This window comes from Cupressus sempervirens, chromosome 3 (genome assembly GCF_028749045.1).
Source record: "Cupressus sempervirens isolate cs-2001-9-10 chromosome 3, ASM2874904v1, whole genome shotgun sequence".
NCBI lineage: Eukaryota > Viridiplantae > Streptophyta > Pinopsida > Cupressales > Cupressaceae > Cupressus > Cupressus sempervirens.
Window position 1 is genome coordinate 451,453,082 of NC_143120.1, and position 22,644 is coordinate 451,475,725.

Genomic DNA, 22,644 nt, shown 5'->3' on the forward strand with positions numbered 1-22,644 from the left:
AATCAATTAAATATTAGGCAAATGTGAGTGCCTTGATGCCCAATCACTTGGTCAATACTACAAGCAGGATATCCTTCATTAACCAACTGCTTGGTTTGTACTGAAGTGTCTTCATTACTTGACTGCTCGGTCAATACTGAGATATGCAAGGTTAATATTGCCAGTCCTTCATTGCTCGATTAATACTGACATTTGTGTAACATCAATGACAACATACAATTGAAGAATTATTTCCAACAAACTCCTTCTTTGGCATTGATGACAACACAACATGTCAACATAATCTGATAAAAGTATGAGCAATTGAATAATATCCTTAGTTTCATTCTGATTCTCATCTAGATCAACTCCCTCTGAGATTCTGCTTGGATTTGTCTTGGCTGCTTCCATTGAATTCTCCCTCTTACATCTATCATTAATTTGCTATGGACTTTTGTCATTTTCTCCCTCTTTGCTATAGATTCCATCAACTGAATACAAAACTCTCCCTCTTTTTTTTTGACTTCAACTCTCCCTTGCAACTCTCCCTTGTTGACACTACTGAACACTCCCTCGTTGACATCAAATGCCGAAGAATACAAACTTTGAAGTTTCTATGTACCTTTTGTATTGATTCATATGCAATATGCTCTACATCTCACACCTGAAGTGTGACAATACTTATCAACTTGATAGATCTTTAATGGAGCTTGGTTGATGCCTCACTATCTTTTGCATCAGATAGGGGAATAACCCCTAGCTTACCTCTTAAATACATAAATGCATCCTTAGGTAAAGCCTTAGTAAATATATCTACTATCAACTCCTTGGTGTTCACATATTCCAATCTCACCTCTTTGTCTTGAACCAATTCCCTTAAGAAATGATACTTGATTGCAATGTGTGCATCATAGGATTTTTGGATATATTGATTGCACTTGTGTTATCACAATAGATAACCATTGGTTCCTTGATTTCCTCCTTCATTCTTGACATTAATTGCTTGATCCATATTATGTTAGAAAAATTGATTGCTGCAAAAACATCTTCTGCCTCTACTGTAGATTGAGAAATACAATTATGCTTCTTGCTTGTCCAAGATACTAATCTCTTTCCAAGAAAGAATGCTCCTTTATTGGTGCTTTTTCTGCCATCAATGCTTCCTGCCTAATTTGCATTAGTAAAGGCTCTTAACTCAAGATTTCTACCTTTCTTATACCATAAACCATATTTTTCAATTCCTTTTAGGTACCTCAGAATCATCTTAACTGCCATCATGTGATTTTCTTTAGGATTAGTAGAAAATCTTGCAACTATGCCAACTGCTAATGCAATATCAGGTTTGGTGTGTACCACATAATGAAGTTTCCCAATCATTGATCTGTAAGTAGTTTGATTTATCTCTTTTGAATTATTATTCTTTGAAAGTTTATGTCTAGTAGACATAGGTGTTCCAATTGGTTTGGAATCTTCCATTCCAAATTCTTTCAATGTTTCCCTGATGTACTTTGACAGAGTGATTAAAATGCCATCCTTCATTTGATGAACTTTAGACTCACCAATAATTTAATTTCTCTAAACATAGACATTTCAAATTCTTTCCTCATTTCTTCAGCAAATGATTTGGATAACATCTCATGTCCTTCAAAGATGATATCATCCACAAATATTTCTGCAAGCAATATCTTGTCTTGTGGTCTTTCCTTAATATGCAAATTACTTTTGAAAGGAAGTTGTGTGGAGGACCGTTGGTCAATGTTTGGGAGGTAAACTGCCTGATGATGCTCTCCATGTCTCACTATGTCAAGAAGGATGCAAGATCTCTAGAATGGAAGAAAGAACAATAATGCTCTTCTCTCTCATGTACATGCGTTTCTTTAATAGATTAGGAATTGAAGTTGTTGTTTGGTAATATTCAGTTCTTGTTATATAGTCATATTCAACTTAATAAGAAAGCACTTGATTATGTCTAGTTATACTCATGTTCATTTGAGGGCAGTTTTATTTGTTAATGCTTATTATTTCCATTCACTTGAAAAGAAGTAAATTTAGTTTGGGAATAGCTTTTCACAATCATGTGAAAGAGAAGCAATTTCATTTTAGTTATAATTAATGGAAAGGTGAAAATTTTAATTTATTTTTATTTTTTGAAAATTGCGCTATAATTTACTATATTAATTTAGTATGCTACAAGTAGGAATTATTCTAAGAAAACTCTACTAGTTGGTAGGTAATTCTTCTACTTCTATTGTTGATCTATGTAGTACACTCTCAAGGGATCCTCCAAAACTTGGCTTACTCTTTGTCTTATCAATTTTTTACCATTTTTGTCTTTGGATAATATGTCGAACATATATTCAACAAGGTCCTTGGAGTTGATGTCATTTTGGCATCTCCATTTGAGATGATCTCTATAATTCCATGTAATTTGATAATTTTCTAAACAAATTTTCGTGCTATGGTGGGTGCCAGATCTGTTGAATTTGCTGGTATAAAATGAGCTACTTTAGTCAATCTGTCCGCTAGCACTAATATGGCATGGTGCAGGGGCACCTAGGTGGGCTCATGGAAGGCCTAGGGCTCCTAGGATATTTTTGCTTGTGGTGGTGCTAGCCACACCACTAGATGAATAATAGGGTTAACCTAATCCAAGGTTGAGGTGAGGTTAAGGTGTGAAAGCCTAATGAGGTCTAAATTGCTCATAGTTGCTTAATGAGGTCTAAATGAGCATCTTTGTGTTTAGAAGGGTAGAGTGGTCAAATAAGTGTTTTTAGGGCCTTCTTACATGTTTTACATCCATTTAATGCTTTTGGCAAGGTTTGGCAACCTTTGGAGCAAGTTTGAGGGTTAAACACTCAAAGAGTAAAAATTGCTCTAAACAACATTGACAACTTTTCGTTGCATTTGAGCAACTTTGTAGTTAGGAGTAAATAATTGTCTGAAACAATTAGGATAGGAGTTGGGATGTGTTTATAAGGTCATCCTCGACCTTTTGACAAGGTTGGAAGTTTGAGCAAATTCTGTGTGTATGCACTGAACAATTGAACAGTTGGAAGTTTATAGTTACAGTTTTATGTTTTTGAGAATCTTGGCATTTGAATGGATTGAATTTGGATCTGTAGTGTTCAAAAGTGTTAAAGGAGTTCGATTTGTGTTTCTGTACAGTTTTAGTTTGTGTTTTTGTGAGGTTTTAGTTGCTTGAATAAATTGTTTTGTATTCTGTTACCCTGCTGTTCTGAATCAAGTGCTTGAGCAAAATGCAGTCATAACTCTCTTTCCCATTGTAGGATCTGTACGGCTGCGTGGGATTTGGGAGATGAGTCCTTGTACATATTGTACAGTTAAGGAGGAACCCTGGGAAGCAAGGCAAGCATTTTTATGGTGATGCCCTAGGCGAGCTAGTGATGCATGGCTTGGGATCACAGTCCAATGCAAAGCTGATAAGTGGGATTGAAGGTATAGGTTGCTTCAATCAAAGTTTGTGGAAGGTAGTAGCACGTGTGGAGAAGCCCCAAACTCTATGGGAGGCATTGGTGAACGTTCCATGGGGGCTAAAATTTGTTTCTTTCAAGACTGGTTCAGTTACCTTGTGACTCCTGATTTTTAGGCTTAATTTGTGGCTGTACTGTACGGACTGGTTGGGACCCAAGACCACCATAATCCTTAAGATCTTTGAAAAGGGTATTAGGATCAAGAATTAGTTCACCCCCTTGTTAAGGAGTTTTGCAAGCTATTTGGGATTTTCTTCATTAGGAGGGCTAATTGCTATGAGCCCTATTACAAGTATTTTTGTGTAATCTTGCATGCTTTTTGGAACTTGATTAGCGTTTCGAGTTTGGTTATGGTTGTGGACCATGAAGGGAATCCAAATGCCTTCCTAGATGATTATTCCTCCATTTGGAGTCTCACTGAGTTGTTGGGGTTGGTTGGAGTTTTGTGTGGAGAAGTGCAAAGGCTAAATCAAGCTTAGGGAATGGTGATGGAGAATTGTTCTTACTAATTGGTGTGCACTAGTTGAATGGCGTAGGTCCTCATTGTTAGGATCCTAAGGAGAATAGGGTAACTAGAAACCTTATTAGGTCAAGTGGAAGACCTAAGGTGACCCTAGAGGAAGCTAGGGTAGGAGCAAGACTAGTTGTTACATCATGGCATTATATCCATCTCTTGACATTGATAAGCCTCGGACAAAATCCACACTAATGATTTGTCACTTCCAATTTGGAATGTTGTGCAATTGCAACAACCTTACCAGATGTTGGTGTTCAACCTTTACTCTCTGGTATGTGAGACAACTTGCCACAAATCTAGTAAATGCCACCTTCATTCCAGCTTGGTAACACTTGGGTGCCTTGAGTATGGTGTTGAATGTAGTTCCTTCAAAACTAATTTTCTTAACTTTGAGGAATCAGGTCCATACATTTTCCCTTAGCACCTTAAGAGACCATTTGATTTAATCTTGAACTCTTTGTACCTTGGGTCTTGGGAATCAGCTTAAAGAGATTCCTAAACCTATCTATAAACTCAATGTGAATTCTGTATTGAATCCACCTAATAGGTTGAATGGGTTTTCATCCACACAAGCAAGAAACTCGGTTTTTATGTAGGCTCTCTTAGGCCTGTAACCCATGGTAAGGTATATTGAGTCTTATAAATTATCCAAGGAAGATATTTTCTTTCCAATAAAGTTTACTCTAAAAAACATTTTGAGTAATACTGAAAGTGTAATGCATGGATACCCATGGATTTTATCATTTTGTTTAGAAATTTGGAAGGTTAGGAAGTGTATGTTTCTTTTTGCCACTCTTTAATGGTGTCTTCCATGAGCCTATTTATTTTGTTGTTTCTCTTTACAACTTACATCCTTTTCTATCATTGATTGCATCATTCTTATTGTTGCTTTGGCCCCTTCACAGTGATTGATGAAGGCAATAGCAATTTCACAATTTCTAGTCCAAGTTGTGTTACTTAATATTGTTCAATTTTCCTTTGTGGCTGCTCTTTTCTCTTCGGGATTCCTTTTGTATGCTACTGTTCTCTTGAGTCTCATTGACCTACATTTGGTCATCCATTGGCATGATATTCTTTATGTACAGCAACTACCATAGCTGAAATTTTGTGCTTTTATACTACTTTAAAAATTGGTATTAAAGACAAATGAATAAAGTTTAAGAATTTGCAACTTTTACAAATTATTTATGAAGATACATTTGTGGCTTTGACTTTTTTGCTTGACTTCTGACAACTGTTAGTCATTCAACATGACGTCTATATCTTATTTTGGTAAGCTCAAAATTTCTCCTCACCTTTAATCATTCAACATAATATTTATGTTTAATATTACTATATTGAAAATTTCTGTTCACCTTTAGGCTTTAGTCATTTATTGTCCAATGTTTATATTCTGAATTACTTAGTTTCAAACAAGCTATTAATTATATGATTTGATCTTTAGTGAGTTTAAATTTCAATCTTCGTAACAGTTTTGGAGAAGATACATCAAAAGGCCTATGGCTTTGGTTGGACCAAGCCTTGGCGCCGCTGCGACAGTAGATTTTGCGGTGTGCTACCCTGAAGCTGTAAGTTCTATCTGTGTAAAACTATATAAATGCTTGTTTATATATCACATCCTAGTGTTTTACTGAGATGCATGGCATAAAAGATAGAAGAGGAAAGAACAATGCTGTCATATGTCCATTGACAATGGAAAAGTAATTTTAATGCACAATTTCTCGAGCAACTGTTATAATTCATGACTATTTGAGACATTATTTAAGATGACATAAAACTCTCTACATCATTAATAAACTGTTCATTGCTGTAATGTAATAAATAAGGCTTTAATAACTGGACAAGGATTGGCTTAATAGCCCCTTTGATTTTTTTGTCACATGCTTTGTCCTAGGATGAAGAAATGGATTCTTACCCAATGTTTATATTCTAGTTGTCACCTGATTCTTCTGTGATCTAAGCTTTTTAAGAACTATCCCAAGCTCCTTGATTGCAACTCTGTTTTGTTTTTGTAACCAAAGATTAAAATGAAAACCAAAGTGATTTTCAAGCAATCCACCCAATATGAATTCATTGAGTTGTTTGTTTGGGCAAACCTCAGTCACAAGTCTAATATCTGTTCTTATAATATGTTAATGTCTGTTTAGAACTCTTTCTATGATAGATTTTATATGATATAATAGGTCTGATACACGGGGCTCTTAGCTGCATTAAAAACACTGATTATCACATCTTGAGCCTGATTAACTTTTCTGGCTGGTGATTAAAATAATAAAATCTCTATGAAACCTTCTGAACCAGATGGTTTCACATGTTGCTGCAACTGTAGATTTATAATATGTTTTTAGTTATTAGAGATTTACATTTGGTTGCTCCTTACTCATGCAGGATATTAAAGCCGATTCAAGATTGAACACCATCCAGTACCAAGCCTTCTGTTATCTGTGCAGTCTGCCCAATCTGAATGTGACAGAAATCATCGGAAATGAAGTTGTTGCTATGAACAAACAAAAGTTGATACTGAAAATTACCTAAAAAACTTCTTCAGATTCACTTGCAGCTATCCAATGATTGCTTGGGTTCTGACATGATTATGAATTCCATTTCAAGTGAATAAGTTATATCGATCTGATTGTAGTGAGATAAATTAGGATACCAACTAGTTGTCTATACAAAACACAATTGATTGGTTTCAGCTGGTAATTCTATTACTGACTGCATCGGGATTGATGTATTCTCATAAATTTCCATTCCAAGTTTCCTCAGGATCTCCCAGGTGCATTATTTTGGCTATGAGATGAGTATCCTGCCATTCTACTTTGAGATAATAATAGAGTCATCCAATAGATGAAATCTTAACATTTTTCGTCAATTCATCCTTGAGATCTTAAACCATTCCTTGTGATGATAAAGCTATTGACATGCAAATAGAGGTTATGAACTAACCAAGAAAAACTCTGATATAAAGCTTGTATCTTCAGAAGAACTCTGAAATTAAGTCCTCTATAGATAAAGATAACTTTTTCATTTTATTTTATCCCAGGAAAAAAATAAAATACAGATTAAATATGAAAAGCAAGGGTTGGGAGTCTTTCAAATACAAAGCCTTTTATCAGGTGGTAAGCAAAGTGTTCCCTGCTGTTTTTTGCATATCCAGGGGCCTGTTCCAGATAGAGAATTATTTTGTGAAGATACCATTAAAAAAAGACATTTCTCACATGTAACTCATGAACTTACCATTTGAATAGAACAGCTAAAGAAGATGACTCTGTTAATAATGCTTTTTTTAATTGGTGGAAATGTTTCTGCATTGTTGATAGTCAAAAGGCTCAAATTTCTCGATTTGCATGAATCCATTTCCTCAAATCTTCTCAATGGTTCCAAGTTGATTATGTAGACAACCAAGTTGATAGGCTGAAGCATTGTAAAGGCGTCATATAATTGTGTCTGTTACAGATTTTGCACAATGCTGATTTGGAACATGTTCATCAAATCTCAAGTTAGTGTGATCATGTTCTTATTTTGAAAGGTCAGCATTAATTCAAGAATGACAATATTACCAACGAGGATTTGCTCAACATTGCATATACTTTCCGATTTTAGTGGAGATTCCCTTATATCTTTTGGAGTCATTTCAGATCACATTTAAATTGTAAGATATGGATTTTTTTTTTGCATGAATAGTTATTGTAAAAAATAATCATACAGAAGTTCTAGGTGGTCAAATTGTCAAGATAGTAGATCCCTTAATACTGCTTGGAATTTTTTTATGTGACCAATATCTGTAAATCTCTTAAAGAATAAATTAGATGGTGTAAGAATTGGTTTGACAGGATGCTTTTGCTAGGAAAAATTGACACTACGAGATAGCTTGTTGCATGGAAAAAATCAGCACGATGAATGGAATATAAATGCATATTTGGAAAGCTACTGGTTGGCAAGTAGTTGTAGTGCTGATCTGATGTAGATTAACAATGTTGAACATCCAAAAGTGAAGGTTATTAGAGAATGTTGATTTGATGGTGTTTTGAAATAAGATATCTCAAGGAGACTAGATCTGACGCCTTCTTTGAAGAGGCCTAAGAATTTTATAGTGAAACCTGGAAATCCTTGCTGAAAGGACTAGATCTAAAGGCCACAATTATCAACTTTCAAATCAAATGATATGAAATAAGGAAGACACTTTTAATAACAAGAAGAGAGAGAAAGAGAGAGAGGCAATGATTATCAAGTTTCAAACCAATGATATGAAATAAGGAAGACACAAGGAGGGAGAGAGAGAGGGAGGGAGAGGCCATGCTTATCAAGTTTCCAATAAAATGATATGAAATAAGGAAGACACTCGTAGTAATGTGTGTGTGTGTGTGAGAGAGAGAGAGAGAGAGAGAGGCCATGATTATTAAGTTTCAAACAAAATGATATGAAATAAGGAAGACACTTGTAATAATGTATGTGTGTGTGTGTGTGTGAGAGAGAGAGAGAGAGATAGAGGGAGAGAGAGAGTTGATGCAGTTGTACTTATAGAGGGCACAATGGATGTACAAATAACCTTCAAGATGAAGGAATCTTTCGTGAGAATGCATATGACAATATTGTAAGAACATGTGTAATTACCCAAATTGATTTCTTGTGCCAAAACTTTGCACTTTTCCCAATGTTTGATGCAGACGGTTTTTAAAATCTTTAGAAAATCAATACACAACTTTGGGTTTCACATGCATGCATGCAGATTTCATCAAATGTGTAGAAATTTAACGAAATGAGGGTCAACACATGAGGATGTTACCCATTTTAATCTTCAAAAACATTTCAACCTGGATTTCCTCCAAAATAAATAAACCTACAGTACAAAAAAAACTTACAACTAATTTGAATCCTCTAATGGCTGGCAGACACCATGGGAGGATCTTTAGAAAACCTCCCGGCAAAGGCCACTTTCACAGTTTCGGCCTACAGTAAAATGAAATGAGACTGATTTACAAATTTCAAAAATACAAAAGATTTAAACTTTTGTTAAATGACTTTTAGAACAAGATAGAGGACATGCATGTAAATTGAAAGAAACTCCAGAAAAAATGCAGGAAAACTCAAAACTTGATTCTATTCACTTTCTCCCAAAAATATGCACTCCTTTCTCCTTTTGAAAAATTCTTCTAATGTAACTCCTAAGAAGCCATCATAGCTTTCTTGTGGAAATTATATTTTGAATGCCAACACATGATGATTTAGGAATATTCATCATTTTCTTCATTTTGATTTTTGCGATAAAACATTTTTGAAAACTGAAGACTTTTAACACACCCAAAAGATATTAAAATAAACTAAACTGATGTCCTAAGTGGATAATGTTGGGTAGGGTTATAAGAATACCACCTAAACATTTCTACCACATGATAAAAGGACTTTTACTTAAAACTAAAAGCTTACACCCACAATATTTTAAAACTGAACACATCCACAATGTTTTAAAACTAAATAGAAAACTATGTGAACCGCTGAAAATTAACTTTGTGACCCTGCACCAATGTTCTTGTGCAAACTTGTTTGAAGATTTTCTAATTGTCGTGCTTTGATAAATGTTTCTTATGATTTTGAACAATTTTCATCCAAAATCATTTGAAAGATGGAAAACAATACATCCAACATTGATCATTTATTCATAACCTATTTACCGCTGTTTATAAACAGATATTAAAGCCTCATTCCAGATCAGTCCCAAGATTTAGAAATAATGACCTAGCGTTGTATAAAACAGAGTGATAAATTTATGAGAATGCGTGCGTCATGAAGGTTTGTGTGGTCTCAAAGTCCTTGTATTTTGATAGGGAATTTTCTTGGATGGTTACCTGGAGACCTTGTGAGGGGGATTGCCTCTTTATCTTATTGGAGGCTCTACCCCTAGATCCTCACTCAGGGCACTGCCCCTTGAATCTCTTGGGATCTCTACCTGGTGCAGGGGCACAAAGCTAGTTTTCAGCAGTTCACATAGTTTTCTATTTAGTTTTAAAACATTGTGAGTGTGTAAGTTTTTAGTTTTAAATAAAGTCCTTTTATCCATGTGGCGGAAATGTTTAGGTGGTATTCTTATAAGCCTAGCCAACACTATCCACTTGGGACATTGGTTTAGTTAATTTTAATATCTTTTGGGTGTGTTAAAAGTCTTTAGTTTTCGAAAATGTTTTATGTCAAAAATCAAAATGAAGAAAATGATCTATTCCTAAAGCATCATATGTTGGCATTCAAAATATAATTTTCACAAGAAAGCTATGATGGCTTCTCGGGAGTTACATTAGAAGGATTTTTCAAAAGGAGAAAGGAGTGCATATTGTAAGGGGAGATTTTTGGGAGAAAGTGAATAGAATCTAGTTTTGAATTTTCTTGCATTTTCTCTGGAGTTTCTTTCAATTTACATGCATGTCCTCTATCTTGTTCTAAAAGTCATTCAACAAAAGTTTAAATCTTTTGTATTTCTGAAATTTGTAAATCAGTCTCATTTCATTTTACTGTAGGCCGAAACTCTGTTTCTGTGAGAGTGGCTTTTGCATGGAGGTTTTCTATAGATCCTTCCATGGTATCTGTCAGCCATTGGAGAATCCAAATTAGTTGCAAGTTTGTTTTGTGTACTGCATGTTTATTTATTTTGGAGGAAATCTAGGTTGAAATGTTTTTGAAGATTAAAATGGGTAACATCCTCATGTGTTGACCCTCATTTCATTAAATTTCTACACATTTGATGAAATCTGCATGCATGCATGTGAAGCCTAAAGCTGTGTATTGATTTTTTAAAGGCTTTAAAAATCCTCCGCATCACTACCCCTCAACTCTGAAAGAGGCTTTGGCCCTTGTCTCTACTAGGGTCACCACCATTGAATGCTCCCCCACCACCATCGTGCAATGTATTGCCATTGCCCCCCTTTTGTACCAAAATCTATGCCCTTGGTCCCCTATACTTGTCCTTGAGACTCTTCCCCCTTGTCCCCTCTCCACTTGTCTTAAGACTTTGTGGAACGTAGATTTTCCGAATTAAAATCAAAGGTGGAAGAAAAAGGTTATAAATTAAATTACGAATTGAAAGATGGAGAATATCACAAGCATTCTTAATTTCTTACATGAAAGTGCAACATGAAAAATTATTAAGGATCTTTTGTGTCTATTGAGTGTACCAACTTGAATGCAACCATTGAGGATCTTGCTAGTCAATATGGATGATGATGATGATGACATACCTACACATGATGCATCTAGAGCGAGTGGCACCACGTTGAGTTTAACAGTTCTTGAACTTGTGGTAGCTGAATTGTAATATATGACTTTTTTGATAACCCTTTTGATGATTGATGAACAACATTGAAGATAGAAGACATCATTTTTTATTGTCTTTTTTGTAACTGTAACGATTTTCATTTGTATTGTGAACCTAGATATATATGATACAACTTATTTGAATATTTTTGAACTATCGATTACCATTTAATATTTATCATTGGCATTTGGCATCGATCAATGATGAAGTATCTGTTAGAACATAAAGTCCACCAATATAACTGGGGGGAAGGAGGGGGTGAATTAGTTATCCAACTATTGCAACAATTATCAACCTTATTAATCTTTAACCATATGAGCAATATAATCAACAACCATAACAAGATACTCATACACAATAACACCAGATATGTTAACTAGGGAAACCCTTGATCAAAGGGAAACCTTTGTGGGAATGGTACCTACAAAATGATGTATTAATGTAAATATTCCTTGTTAGAGGATGGACACATTCAGTACATATCAGTCCTTGTTCAGAGACTTTGAATCCCTATTAGGAGATTCCAAACTTGTTAGGTGTTGTAGAAGGTGGATGGAACCACTGTCCAAATAGCTTCAAGGGCAAGACCAATGAACCCATTGTCCAAATGATCTCTATATTATTCCTTGTAGAATAATAGACATGAACTGTACTTTTACTTCCTCTTCCTCTGTCCTATCAACTGGACTTTTGCTCCTAATCTCAATACCAAATCGCCAACTTCACATCTAATAATCCCTTGGATCGCTCACTCGCTTTCACCAAATACTTTGCTCTTATTCACACTTCTCCAAGTGGAATTCACACTACTCAATCAAGGAAAATACTTTTCTTTATACCAAGTACTCAAAACAATTCCTTGAGTTGGCCTTGAGGCTTTCTCAATTAATTATAATAGGACTACATTAAGATAATTAATTTTTTTGCAATCACACAACACTATCGGCTCACAGTCTTTACAACTTCTCACACGTGCAACTCCAGACCTTGCACACTCGTTGACGCCATCACCAGACTGTCCTCTGTCACTGTCTAACTTCGCATAACCCGATTTTATCTCTGTTAGGAGATACAATCCATTCACCAGAAATTGCTTCCTAGGTACTCTGTCTCTGTAGTACTCTGTAAATCAAACATATCTTTTGTATGTCTTCGACTTACTTGATGCACACTTAACCTCGTCATCAGGACACAGTGTAGAACGTGTCCTTAACCGCGCTTCTCCTGAACATTAAACCTCTATTCGTACGACGACGATCTTTGTTTGCTACTCTGCCAATCTTTACAAAAACCATACTATGTTGTCATCAATGAGAAACACAGTCATGAATGCAACATGTCAATTATGCTACATGTTTTCCAATGCTTAGGATACTCCCCCAAAGGAATACCATCAGCATTCATGCTAACAATCTACCCCTTTGACATTGATGGGAACATAGCTGAAAAACATCTAAGTTCCAAGAATACCAAAACAACACTTTGTTGCAACTGCTACTGTTCTTTTCTTTTTCAAATCCTCTTCATCAATCAAATCTGAAATCTTCTGGAACACTTTTGTTATGCATCTCTTTCTTTAGGATTGACAACAGTTGCTCACACTAAACAACTCTCTACTTCCTTCCCTATTCAATGTTGCTCCCCATTGACATCAATAATAGTTTATCTCGCCCCCATACATCAATATCTATTAGCAATACATACTTAGGAGATGTTTTCCCATGCACACTTTTATTCTCCCTCATTCATACTTAGTAGATATGTTTTTCATGCATTCTCTCCCCTATTGACATCAATGACAAAGGCTTCATTATGTCAATCATCTGCTCCAAATCTTCAACTAGCTCAAGTGTCCAAAGATACTGTTCAAAACTAGCTACCAAGTGTCCTTTATGACTCTTCTCATCTTAGATACTCCCCCATACATGAAGCATCAACATTCACTCCAGTCAATCAATAGTGCTCTGTACCACTGGACTGATGCAAACTCTGCATCATCTACTCAGAAGTAGGTAGGGGCATAACCCCAAGCATACCCCTCAAGTACTCAAATGTATCTTTAGGCAAGCGCTTCATAAAGATATCTGCAAACTGATCTTTTGTACGGACATACTCCAATCTGATCTCTTTCTCTTTGACCTTCTCTCTCAAAACATGATAGTTAATAGATATATGCTTAGTCTTAGAATGCAATACTTGATTCTTAGACATACTCACTGAACTCGTGTTATCACAATATATGATAACGGGTTATGAAAATTCTATACCAATATCCTTCAACATTTGCTTCATCCACATGACTTGATTACAATTATTTATTGCTGCTATATACTCTGCTTCAACTGATGTTTTCTTGTCATCCATACTGCCTGCCCAATCCGCATCAGTATAAGCACATAAAGTGAAATCACTTGATCTGACATACCATATCCCATAATCAGATATTTCCCTCAAATATCTGAATATCCTCTATACTGCTGCATAATGGTATTCCTTAGGATCAGCTTGAAATCTAGCTACAATCCCAACTGCGTTTGCTATATCTAGTTTGTTGTGAGTCAGATATTGCAAACCTCCAATCATAGATTTGTACTTCTTCTGCTCAACTGTAGGTGTCTCATCTTTGCTAGATAACTTGTGACCAGTTACCATTAGTGTATCGATAGGCTTACAACTTTCAAAGCCAAATCTTTTCAACAAATCTTTCAAATACTAACTTTGTGATATGAAAATTCCATCATTGTTTTGCACAATCTGCAAACCTAGGAAAAACTTCATCTCACCAATCATGCCCATCTTGAATTCATTCTTCATCTCTTCAATAAACTTATCACTTGCCTCATCATTACGTCCAAAGATTATGTCATCAACAAATATCACTATTATCAACGAACCATTCTCAATTTCTTTTAGATACAAGTTACTATCTGCCGTACCTTTAGCAAATCCAAGTTTTGCCAAATACTTGTCCAATCTTGCATACCAGGTTCTAGGTGCTAGCTTTAAACCATATAGAGATTTCTTCAATTTGCATACCATATCCTTGTCTTTTGTCAAAGGAAATCCTTTAGGTTGCTCAATGTAAACCTCTTCTTCAAGTTCTCCATTTAGAAAGATTGATTTGACATCCATTTGATACACTTTGAACTTCTTGTTTGCTGCATAAGCCAAAAACATTATTATTGCTTCCATTTTGGCTGTAGGGGCATATTTTTCTTCGTAATCAATTCCTTCTTGTTGTGAATAACCTTTGAATACTAGTCTAACTTTATTTCTCACAACTTCTCCTTGTCCATTTATCTTGTTTCTGAATACCCATATAGTTCCTATAACATTTTTGTCTTTAGCACTAGGAATCAATTCCCATGTCCCATTCTTTATTATCTAATCTAGTTCTTCCTTCATTGCTTGAATCCAATGAACATCTTTACATGCCTCATCTGCACTATTAGGTTCAATTTGAGAAATCAAACGTAGTTCCTCATTTACTTTGTTTCTTGTCATTACTCCTTTGTCTTTGCTTCCAATTATCTGCTCTAGGGTGATTCTTTATTAGGTTCATGTTAGGTGTAGGAGTTTCTACCTCAAATCTTATTTCTTCTCTTGGTTTTGATCTATATTCACCTCTTTGTTCAACAATTTGCACATCATTCTGCAAGTCATTGTTGGTCTCAAAGAAAACTTCTACATTCTCTCTAACAATTCTAGGATTTTCTTCTTCTTCATTAGAGTTATAATCCATCTTCTCTTTAGCTCCAAACTTTTCATCAACTTTTACATTTGCACACTTAACAATTGTCTCGGTTCTATGATTAAAACATCTGTAAGCTTTTCTCTTTAATAAATAACCAAGGAACATACCTTCATCACTTCTTTTTTCAAATTTACCAACATCATCATCTCTCTTTATGTAACACTTGCTCCCAAAGATTTTGAAATATTTTACTGAAGGTGTATGACCAAACCATAATTCATAAGGAGTGTTATTCGTACCTTTTTTGATCTGTACCCAGTTCATGGTGTATACTGCTGTATTGACTGCTTCTATCCAAAAAGTCTTGGATACATCATTCTCAAACATCATTATTCTTGTTGCCTCTGATACATGATCTGTTTCTGCTTTCTGCTATCCCATTTTGCTCAAGGGTCTTGGGTGATGATAACTGTCTCTTAATTCCATTTTCTTCACAAAACATGTTAAAATCGCCACAAGTAAACTCTCCACCTCTATCTGATCTCAAACATTTAATCTTAACACCATATTCCTTCTCAAACCCTATTCTTGAATATCTTGAACTTCTCAAATGCTTCAGATTTTTCTTTAAGAAATGCTACCCCCATCATTCTAGTGAAATTGTCATCGAAAATCATAAAGTACCTTTCTCTATAGAATCCTCTTGTTCTGGTAGCGCCACTCAAATCTGTATGAACAATCTCCAGCTTCTCTGTAGTAGTAAACTTTTTGATGGGAAATGATACCTTCTTCTGCTTAGCCATGATACACTCTTTGCAAACAACATTAGTAGGCTTCATGATCTTAGGCAAATCTCTAACTACAAATGGACTACTAGCCTTCACAATGTTATCAAAGTTTATATGACAAAACCTTCTATGCCATAACCATCTATTCTCCACTTTTGCAACCAAACATGTCATTTGAGTGATATTCAATTGAAACACATTACCTTTGGATCTTGTACCTGTTCCAACTAGCTTACCATCCTTATCTTTGATGATACAAGTCTTCTCTGTAAACTGCAACTGATACACTTTATCCACCAACTATCCAACACTCAACAAGTTATGGTTTAATCCATCAACAAAGTAAACACCATCAGTGTTAGTCTTTCCATCAAGAGTGATAGATTATATCCCTATAATGTGACATGCCGCATTGTTACCAACTCTAACAATACCTCCATCATGATTTCTGAATTTAACAAACTTGTTCATATCACCAGTCATATGATGTGAACATCCACTGTCTATCATCCAATCATATTTCTTTTCAACTTGGGAAACTAGAGCCTTTTCTTCTCTAATTTCTTTATCAAGCTCATCTTCTTTTATGGCTACAAATCCTAGCTCATCATCACTTTCACTCTGAACTCTTTCCTCAGACTCATCATCTTCATTTGCATACAAACAATCTCTAGGTCTTCTAGGTTTAAATTTTCTCTTATACTTTTTGTCTCTTTTAGGACACTTAGATGCATAATGACCAAATTTATTACAAGTCCAACATTTAAAGATTTTCTTACCATCTGGTTCTCTTCTCACAAGCAAGGCTATACCTTTTTCAATCTTTCTATCCTCTTCAAATCTAGTTCTATTGCTGCTAGCATAATCTCCATGGGTGCTTGCACTTCTGGATAAGCAAGGGCAAACACTTAAGGCACTAAAAAACTGTCTCCACTCTTTGTATTCTCTAGATTGTCTCAGACTTGCTTCTGCTGCTTCCAATCTTCCAAGTAAAGTTTTCTAGGTAAAATTCTCAGTACAGGGTATTGATAGCTCAATCATCTGTGCTACCTACCTGAATTGTGGTGTCAAAGTTTTCAAAATCTTCCAGACAACCTCATCTTCTTCCTTAGATCTACCACATGATTTGATTCATGCGACAAGGTCAGATATTCTACCAACATAGCTTCTCACAGATTCATCTTCCAACATCTTAGCATCTTTAAACAAGCATATCCAATTATGTAATTTTACTCTTTTTGTATGTTTACCTCCTTCAAAAGTAGATTCTAATGCTTTCCAAATCTCATGAGATGTTTCTAGTGATTTTACTTGACTATATTCATTTTCAGGAAGAGCTGTCAGTAGAGCTTCTTTGGCTCACATATTGCACATGAGAAAATCTCTTTCTGCTTCATTGCATTCCTCAAGCTTGCTTTCTTCCACAATTGTTTTGTTATCCTTTGTCGAAAGCGAATATCTTGGACCCATACATAGCAGACGAGTCTTCATCTTTTCTTCCAAGTTGTCATAGTTAACCCCATCAAACTTAGGACTCTTTTTTGCAGTAGCTCGCCATTGATCTCCCAAAGCTATTAAGCTTTCTCTTCAAGGAACTGATGCTTTGATACTACTTGTTAGAATATAAAGTCCACCAATATAATTGAGAAGGTGGGGGGGGGGAGTAAATCAGTTATCCAACTATTACAATAATTATCAACCTTATTAATTCTTAACCATATGAGCAATATAATTAACAATTATAACAAGATACTCATACACGATAACACCAGATATGTTAACTAGGGAAACCCTTGATCAGAGGGAAAACCCTGGGGGGAATGGTACTCACAAAATGATGTACTGATATAAATGTTCCTTGTTAGAGGATGGACTTTGTTAGGACTTTATAAAATCAATATCTGTTATGAGACTTTGAATCCCTGTTAGGAGATTCCAACATTGTTAGGAGTTATAGAAGATGGATGGACCTACTGTCCAAACAGCTTCAGGGGCAAGACCAATGAACCCACTATCCAAATGATCTCTATATTATTCCTTGCAAAATAATAGAAATGAACTGTACTGTTGCTTCTTCTTCCTCTGTCCTGTGAACTGGACTTTTGATCCTAATCTCGATACCAGATCGTCAACTTTGTATCCAATAATCCCTTGGATCGCTTACTCACATTCACTAAATACTCTGCTCTTATTCACACTTCCCCTAGCACAATTCACACTACTCAATCAAGGAAAATACTTTTCTTTATACCAAGTCCTCAAAACAATTCTTTGAGTTGGGCTTGAGGCTTTCTTAATTAATTATAATAGGACTGCATTAAGATAATTAATTATTTCGCAATCACACAACATTGTCGGCTCACAGTCTTTACAACTTCTCACACTTGCAACTCCAGACCTTGTGCACTCGTTGACGTCATCATCAGATTGTCCTCTGTCACTGCCTAACTTCGCATAACCCAATTCTATTTCTATTAGGAGATACAATCCATTCACCAGAAACTGCTTTGTAGGTACTTTGTCTTTGTACTGCTCTTTGTAAATCAAACATATCTTCTATACATCTTCGACTTACTTGATGCGCACTTAACCTCATCATCAGGACACAATGTAGAACATGTTCTTAATCGTGCTTCTACTGAACATCAAACCTTTGTCCATATGACGACGATCTTTGTCTGCTACTCTGCTAGTCTTTGTAAAAACCATACTATGTAATCATCAGATGACAAACACAGTCATGAATGCAACATGTCATTTATGCTACATGCTTTCCAATGCTTGGGATACTCCCCCAAAGGAATAACATCAGCAGTCATGCTAACCATATCATACTATCAAATGATTTAGTTTTACAATTTTCTATATTTCTTTAACTTTTCTTTTGTTTAGATGTATAACTATTTACTCATGTACCCAAACCCGCAATTATTTTTTGCATGCATCCATGTACCACGTTTGCATACCCATATCGATACTTGTACCTAAATCGACAACTTAGGTATTATGATTTTCAGCATATCCTTGAAATATGAGGAGCACACCTCATGGAATGAGATGACACAAGCATAAATTTCTTTTTAGCTATCCCATTGCAAGCCTTTTCATGCACTTGCATTTGAATTATCCTAAAATTTTATTTCATGCATCGATTGACCTTTCATTTTAGGAATTAATTTGTACTTGGTAAAGTTAATTTCCTCTTTTTATCTCTTGTAGGACCATTCTTAAGGAACCCCTACAATTCCTTTGTCTTTTTTGAGTTCTCATAACTCATTTTCTTTATTCCAAATATTTGGAATATTAGATACCCTTGACACATTGCACACACACAGGATGTTAGAGACATCCTTAGTGTTGGGAGTTTGCTACTCCTCTCTCTCTCTCACCTCTATATATTTGAGTTGCATATGTCAATTCTTCTAATGTAGTATTGCTTGTTTCTGTGTGTGCTCATCCTCTCTCTTAATCACATTTTACTTTCTCTAAGATTTTGCCATCTACATAATAGTGGCTCTTGATGTGCGCATTCTTCGTTTGGCTTCTTCAATGATAAGACTTACTTTCAAACAATTGCTCTTGAGTAGTTATTTCTGACTCTCCATGTTATTTTCCTTTCATGGTATTCGAGTAGGTTGCTACTAATCTTTTTGCGATTGTATTTTTGAAAGGTTATCATTTTTTGAGCAATCACCGTTGGAGACACTCTTGAGGAAAGAAGAGAGCTTATTCTAACATTCCTTTTGTGCATGTTTTATTAAGTTTATTTAAAATTTGTAAGTTTTGTGGCTTGCTTAACCTCCATTGTGCCCTACACAAGGTTATAGCTCAATCCTCAATTTTTTTTTTCATAAATTCAATAAAGAGGTGCCCTTATTTCTTTTGAAAATTTAGAAACTCAAAAGGATTTTAATGTTCTGCCCCACTTCAGCAGACTTGCTCATTGAGGAGGTCTCCTAGAGTCTCAATTCATATCTCATTCATTCATTCACCTCATATGATCTCTTGAAGAACTCATTCGAGTACTTATTTTGGATTTTGAACAAATTTACAACAGAAAATTGAAAAAAATAACTTGAAGCCTCTAAAAATATCAGAAATAAATAAAAAGTAATCTCGAGAAATCCGAATCCACATTAGATGCTATTGCGATTGTATCTTATGTGTAAATGAGTCATTGATGACCAATATTGATCCTGAATTCTTCCTCTCTTTCCTCTCTAAATAGCTGCCACACTCTAAGTGCAAATTCAAATGTGAGTTGCAAGGTTGCAAATGAGATGTTTTTATTTAAGGGTAGTGATTAGGGTTAAGGGATTTATTTCCTCTTTTTAATGTTTGCTATTTTTGCAAGAAATTATTTTTCTTTAAAAGCAATTTTCAAATTGGATCAAAAAGTCTATATGACATATGCTGCAAGTGGTATCCTTCACCATATTGCCCCCTTTTAGAATGCTTATCCAATAATGGTGGGTAGAAGTCCAAGAAAATATGACAATAGAAATTGTAGATCAACTCCTAACAGAGATCCCTACGATGGAGGAGCTTCCAAACCATTTAATGGTGCCTTATCACGACTGAGAATGAAAACTCATTCAAAATAGATACAGCAAAGAGGCAAGTAGAACTATCAAGGGGAAGAAATACTCTTCATTGCAACTATAGAAATCTTAGGAGACAACTTTTTGGAAATCCCAGCATACAAAAATGTTCCAGACCATCAAAGATCCAGAGGCCAGCAATGAACTAGGGCAAAATCAGGTAAGTGGAGACATCTTACAAGTTAGGCTCATTGACATGATGAGGGAAGCCAAAGAAAAATCTAGAGCAAAAAAATGCCTCAAAGGGGACCAAAATGGAAGATATAGATTTTGAAGTCTCAATTTATCTCATTGAATTGACTCAAGAGGAGAGGAAGAAGGTCGAAAAATCAAATGGTATCTCATTGAATTGACTCAAAAGGAGGAGAGGAAGAAGGGCGAAACATCACATGGTTGAGGAAAATAGCACCTCAACCATATGTCTCTAAGACATCAACTAGTGGCCTCTGTATTGGATGCAATAAATCAGCAAGGATATTGGTAAAGGAAATTGAAGGTAGATCACTCTTAGGCCTTCTTAAAAGGTATTCATCCCAAAGCAATAAGACAATCACATGCAGATGCACTAGGGTAGAGGATAGAGACAAAGACTTCGATCCAATTGAGAGTCCCACAAAGAATGCCAAGCATTGGATTTCAGCTCATTTGGTGGAGCAAGACAGATGGTTAAAAAACAAAATCAAAGGGGGAATTGTCCCACTAAAAAAATACGAAAAAATTGCGAATAAGAAAATTGAAGTGGATGACAAAGAGACTAGGAAATTAGGTAAAACAGAGGATACAGATCAAAGTTCAACCCTATCCTCTAGACTCAAGGCAGTCTATGAACTTTTTGGATTAATGAGAATAGCATCCCAACAAAAGAGCACCTCCAATGGTGCAATTTCTTCAATTATTTTGGAAAGGCTCCTAGATTCATACTTCTTGGAAGAAGAAAGAATAAAGGATTATATTCTCAGATTTGTGTGATCAAGACCTGAAAAATCAAAATTAGAAAGAAAGAAGTCCAAGAAAAGATATGGAGTATTGTCCATCTCCCATCCTAAGTGAGGTGACAACATCAGTCTTGGGTTAGAAAGATCATCTTCAATTAAAAAGTCACCTGATTGTGGGGAAAAACAAAGCAAGGGAAAGGAGGAAAGTCCTTAGTGGCCTTGAGATCAAAAGAAGGGGAAGAATTAGACCAACCAAAAATAATAGCTTACTTGCAAGTAGGGAAGGGGAAGTTCCTTCCCAAGTTGAAATGAAGACAATATCATGGAACGTTATGGGTGCAAATGCTTCTAACAACATTTGGTCAAATGCTGCATTTTTTTTTTCAAATCAGTTATAATGATGTTATAGGAAACAAATATGAATTCAAAGAAAATGGAGAGATTCTCTAAGAGAATAGGTGGCTAGATGTTGGAATTTGAAGAAGCATACGGTTCTCCAGTGGAGAGGCAATCATGTGGAATCCAAGAAGAGTGATCTTCATCAAGCAGGATGGTAAGCCCAATTGGATAGGGAGAACTATCATAAGCTTAAACTTCAAGCTTATATTCTTAGGTCTAAATGTTTATGGACCAATCCCCACCAAGAAGAAACAAAATTTTTGGGAATAACTTAGCAGTAGATTTAGGGTCTGGGCAAAGAAGGATTTCATTAGAGGTTGTGACATTAGTGCTATTGTTTATTTATTGGATTATAGTGGGGGGATTCAAACAGAATCCCAACCTCAAGTAGATTTTAAATTTTGTGTTACAAAAGAAAACCTTCGAGAGATTGAAATGGACGATAGGACTGTCACATGGAACAAGAAAATAATGGGTTTTAGCAATATCTCAGAGAAACTAGGTCATTTCTTTTTTACAGAGAAGACTTAACAACCTTTTTTTTTGATCTCACAGCTTCAATATTGCTGTAAGAATCTGCCTCAAGCTTGATACAATGTGAGAATTCGCCGAAGGCAAAGAATGAAAATGCCAAGATTTAGAAGCTTAAGAGATGGCACAAGAGAGACAGGTAAAATGATGATCAATTGGTTTAGTCAATAATGATCAAGACTATAGTGTCTAATATGACCTATTGCCTAATTGATTTTCAGATACAATGCATGTAGAATTGCCCTAATATATAGGCAATGTATGATAATTAGGAGGGATGATAGAGATAACCTATCAACTAGACAAGGTGTAATCACATGTCCACTAAAGACGGTCATCTTCCATTGTGTAACAAGGTATGTGCAACATGCGTAACAATGGGAGGATGGTAAGCTCACAAACAATG

General features: G+C 35.5%; 1 protein-coding gene across 3 annotated transcripts in view; it reads left to right on the forward strand.

Annotated features, from left to right (window-relative positions):
• LOC149567020 (alpha/beta-Hydrolases superfamily protein) overlaps positions 1-22,644 on the forward strand; it is a 106,128-nt gene that overhangs the window by 49,645 nt on the left and 33,839 nt on the right. For all 3 annotated transcript variants that reach the window (XM_089820226.1, XM_089820228.1, XM_089820227.1), the window contains exon 5: positions 5,460-5,555. In XM_089820226.1, the coding sequence (XP_089676352.1) occupies positions 5,460-5,555 (96 nt within the window). The remainder of the gene's footprint in view (positions 1-5,459; positions 5,556-22,644) is intronic.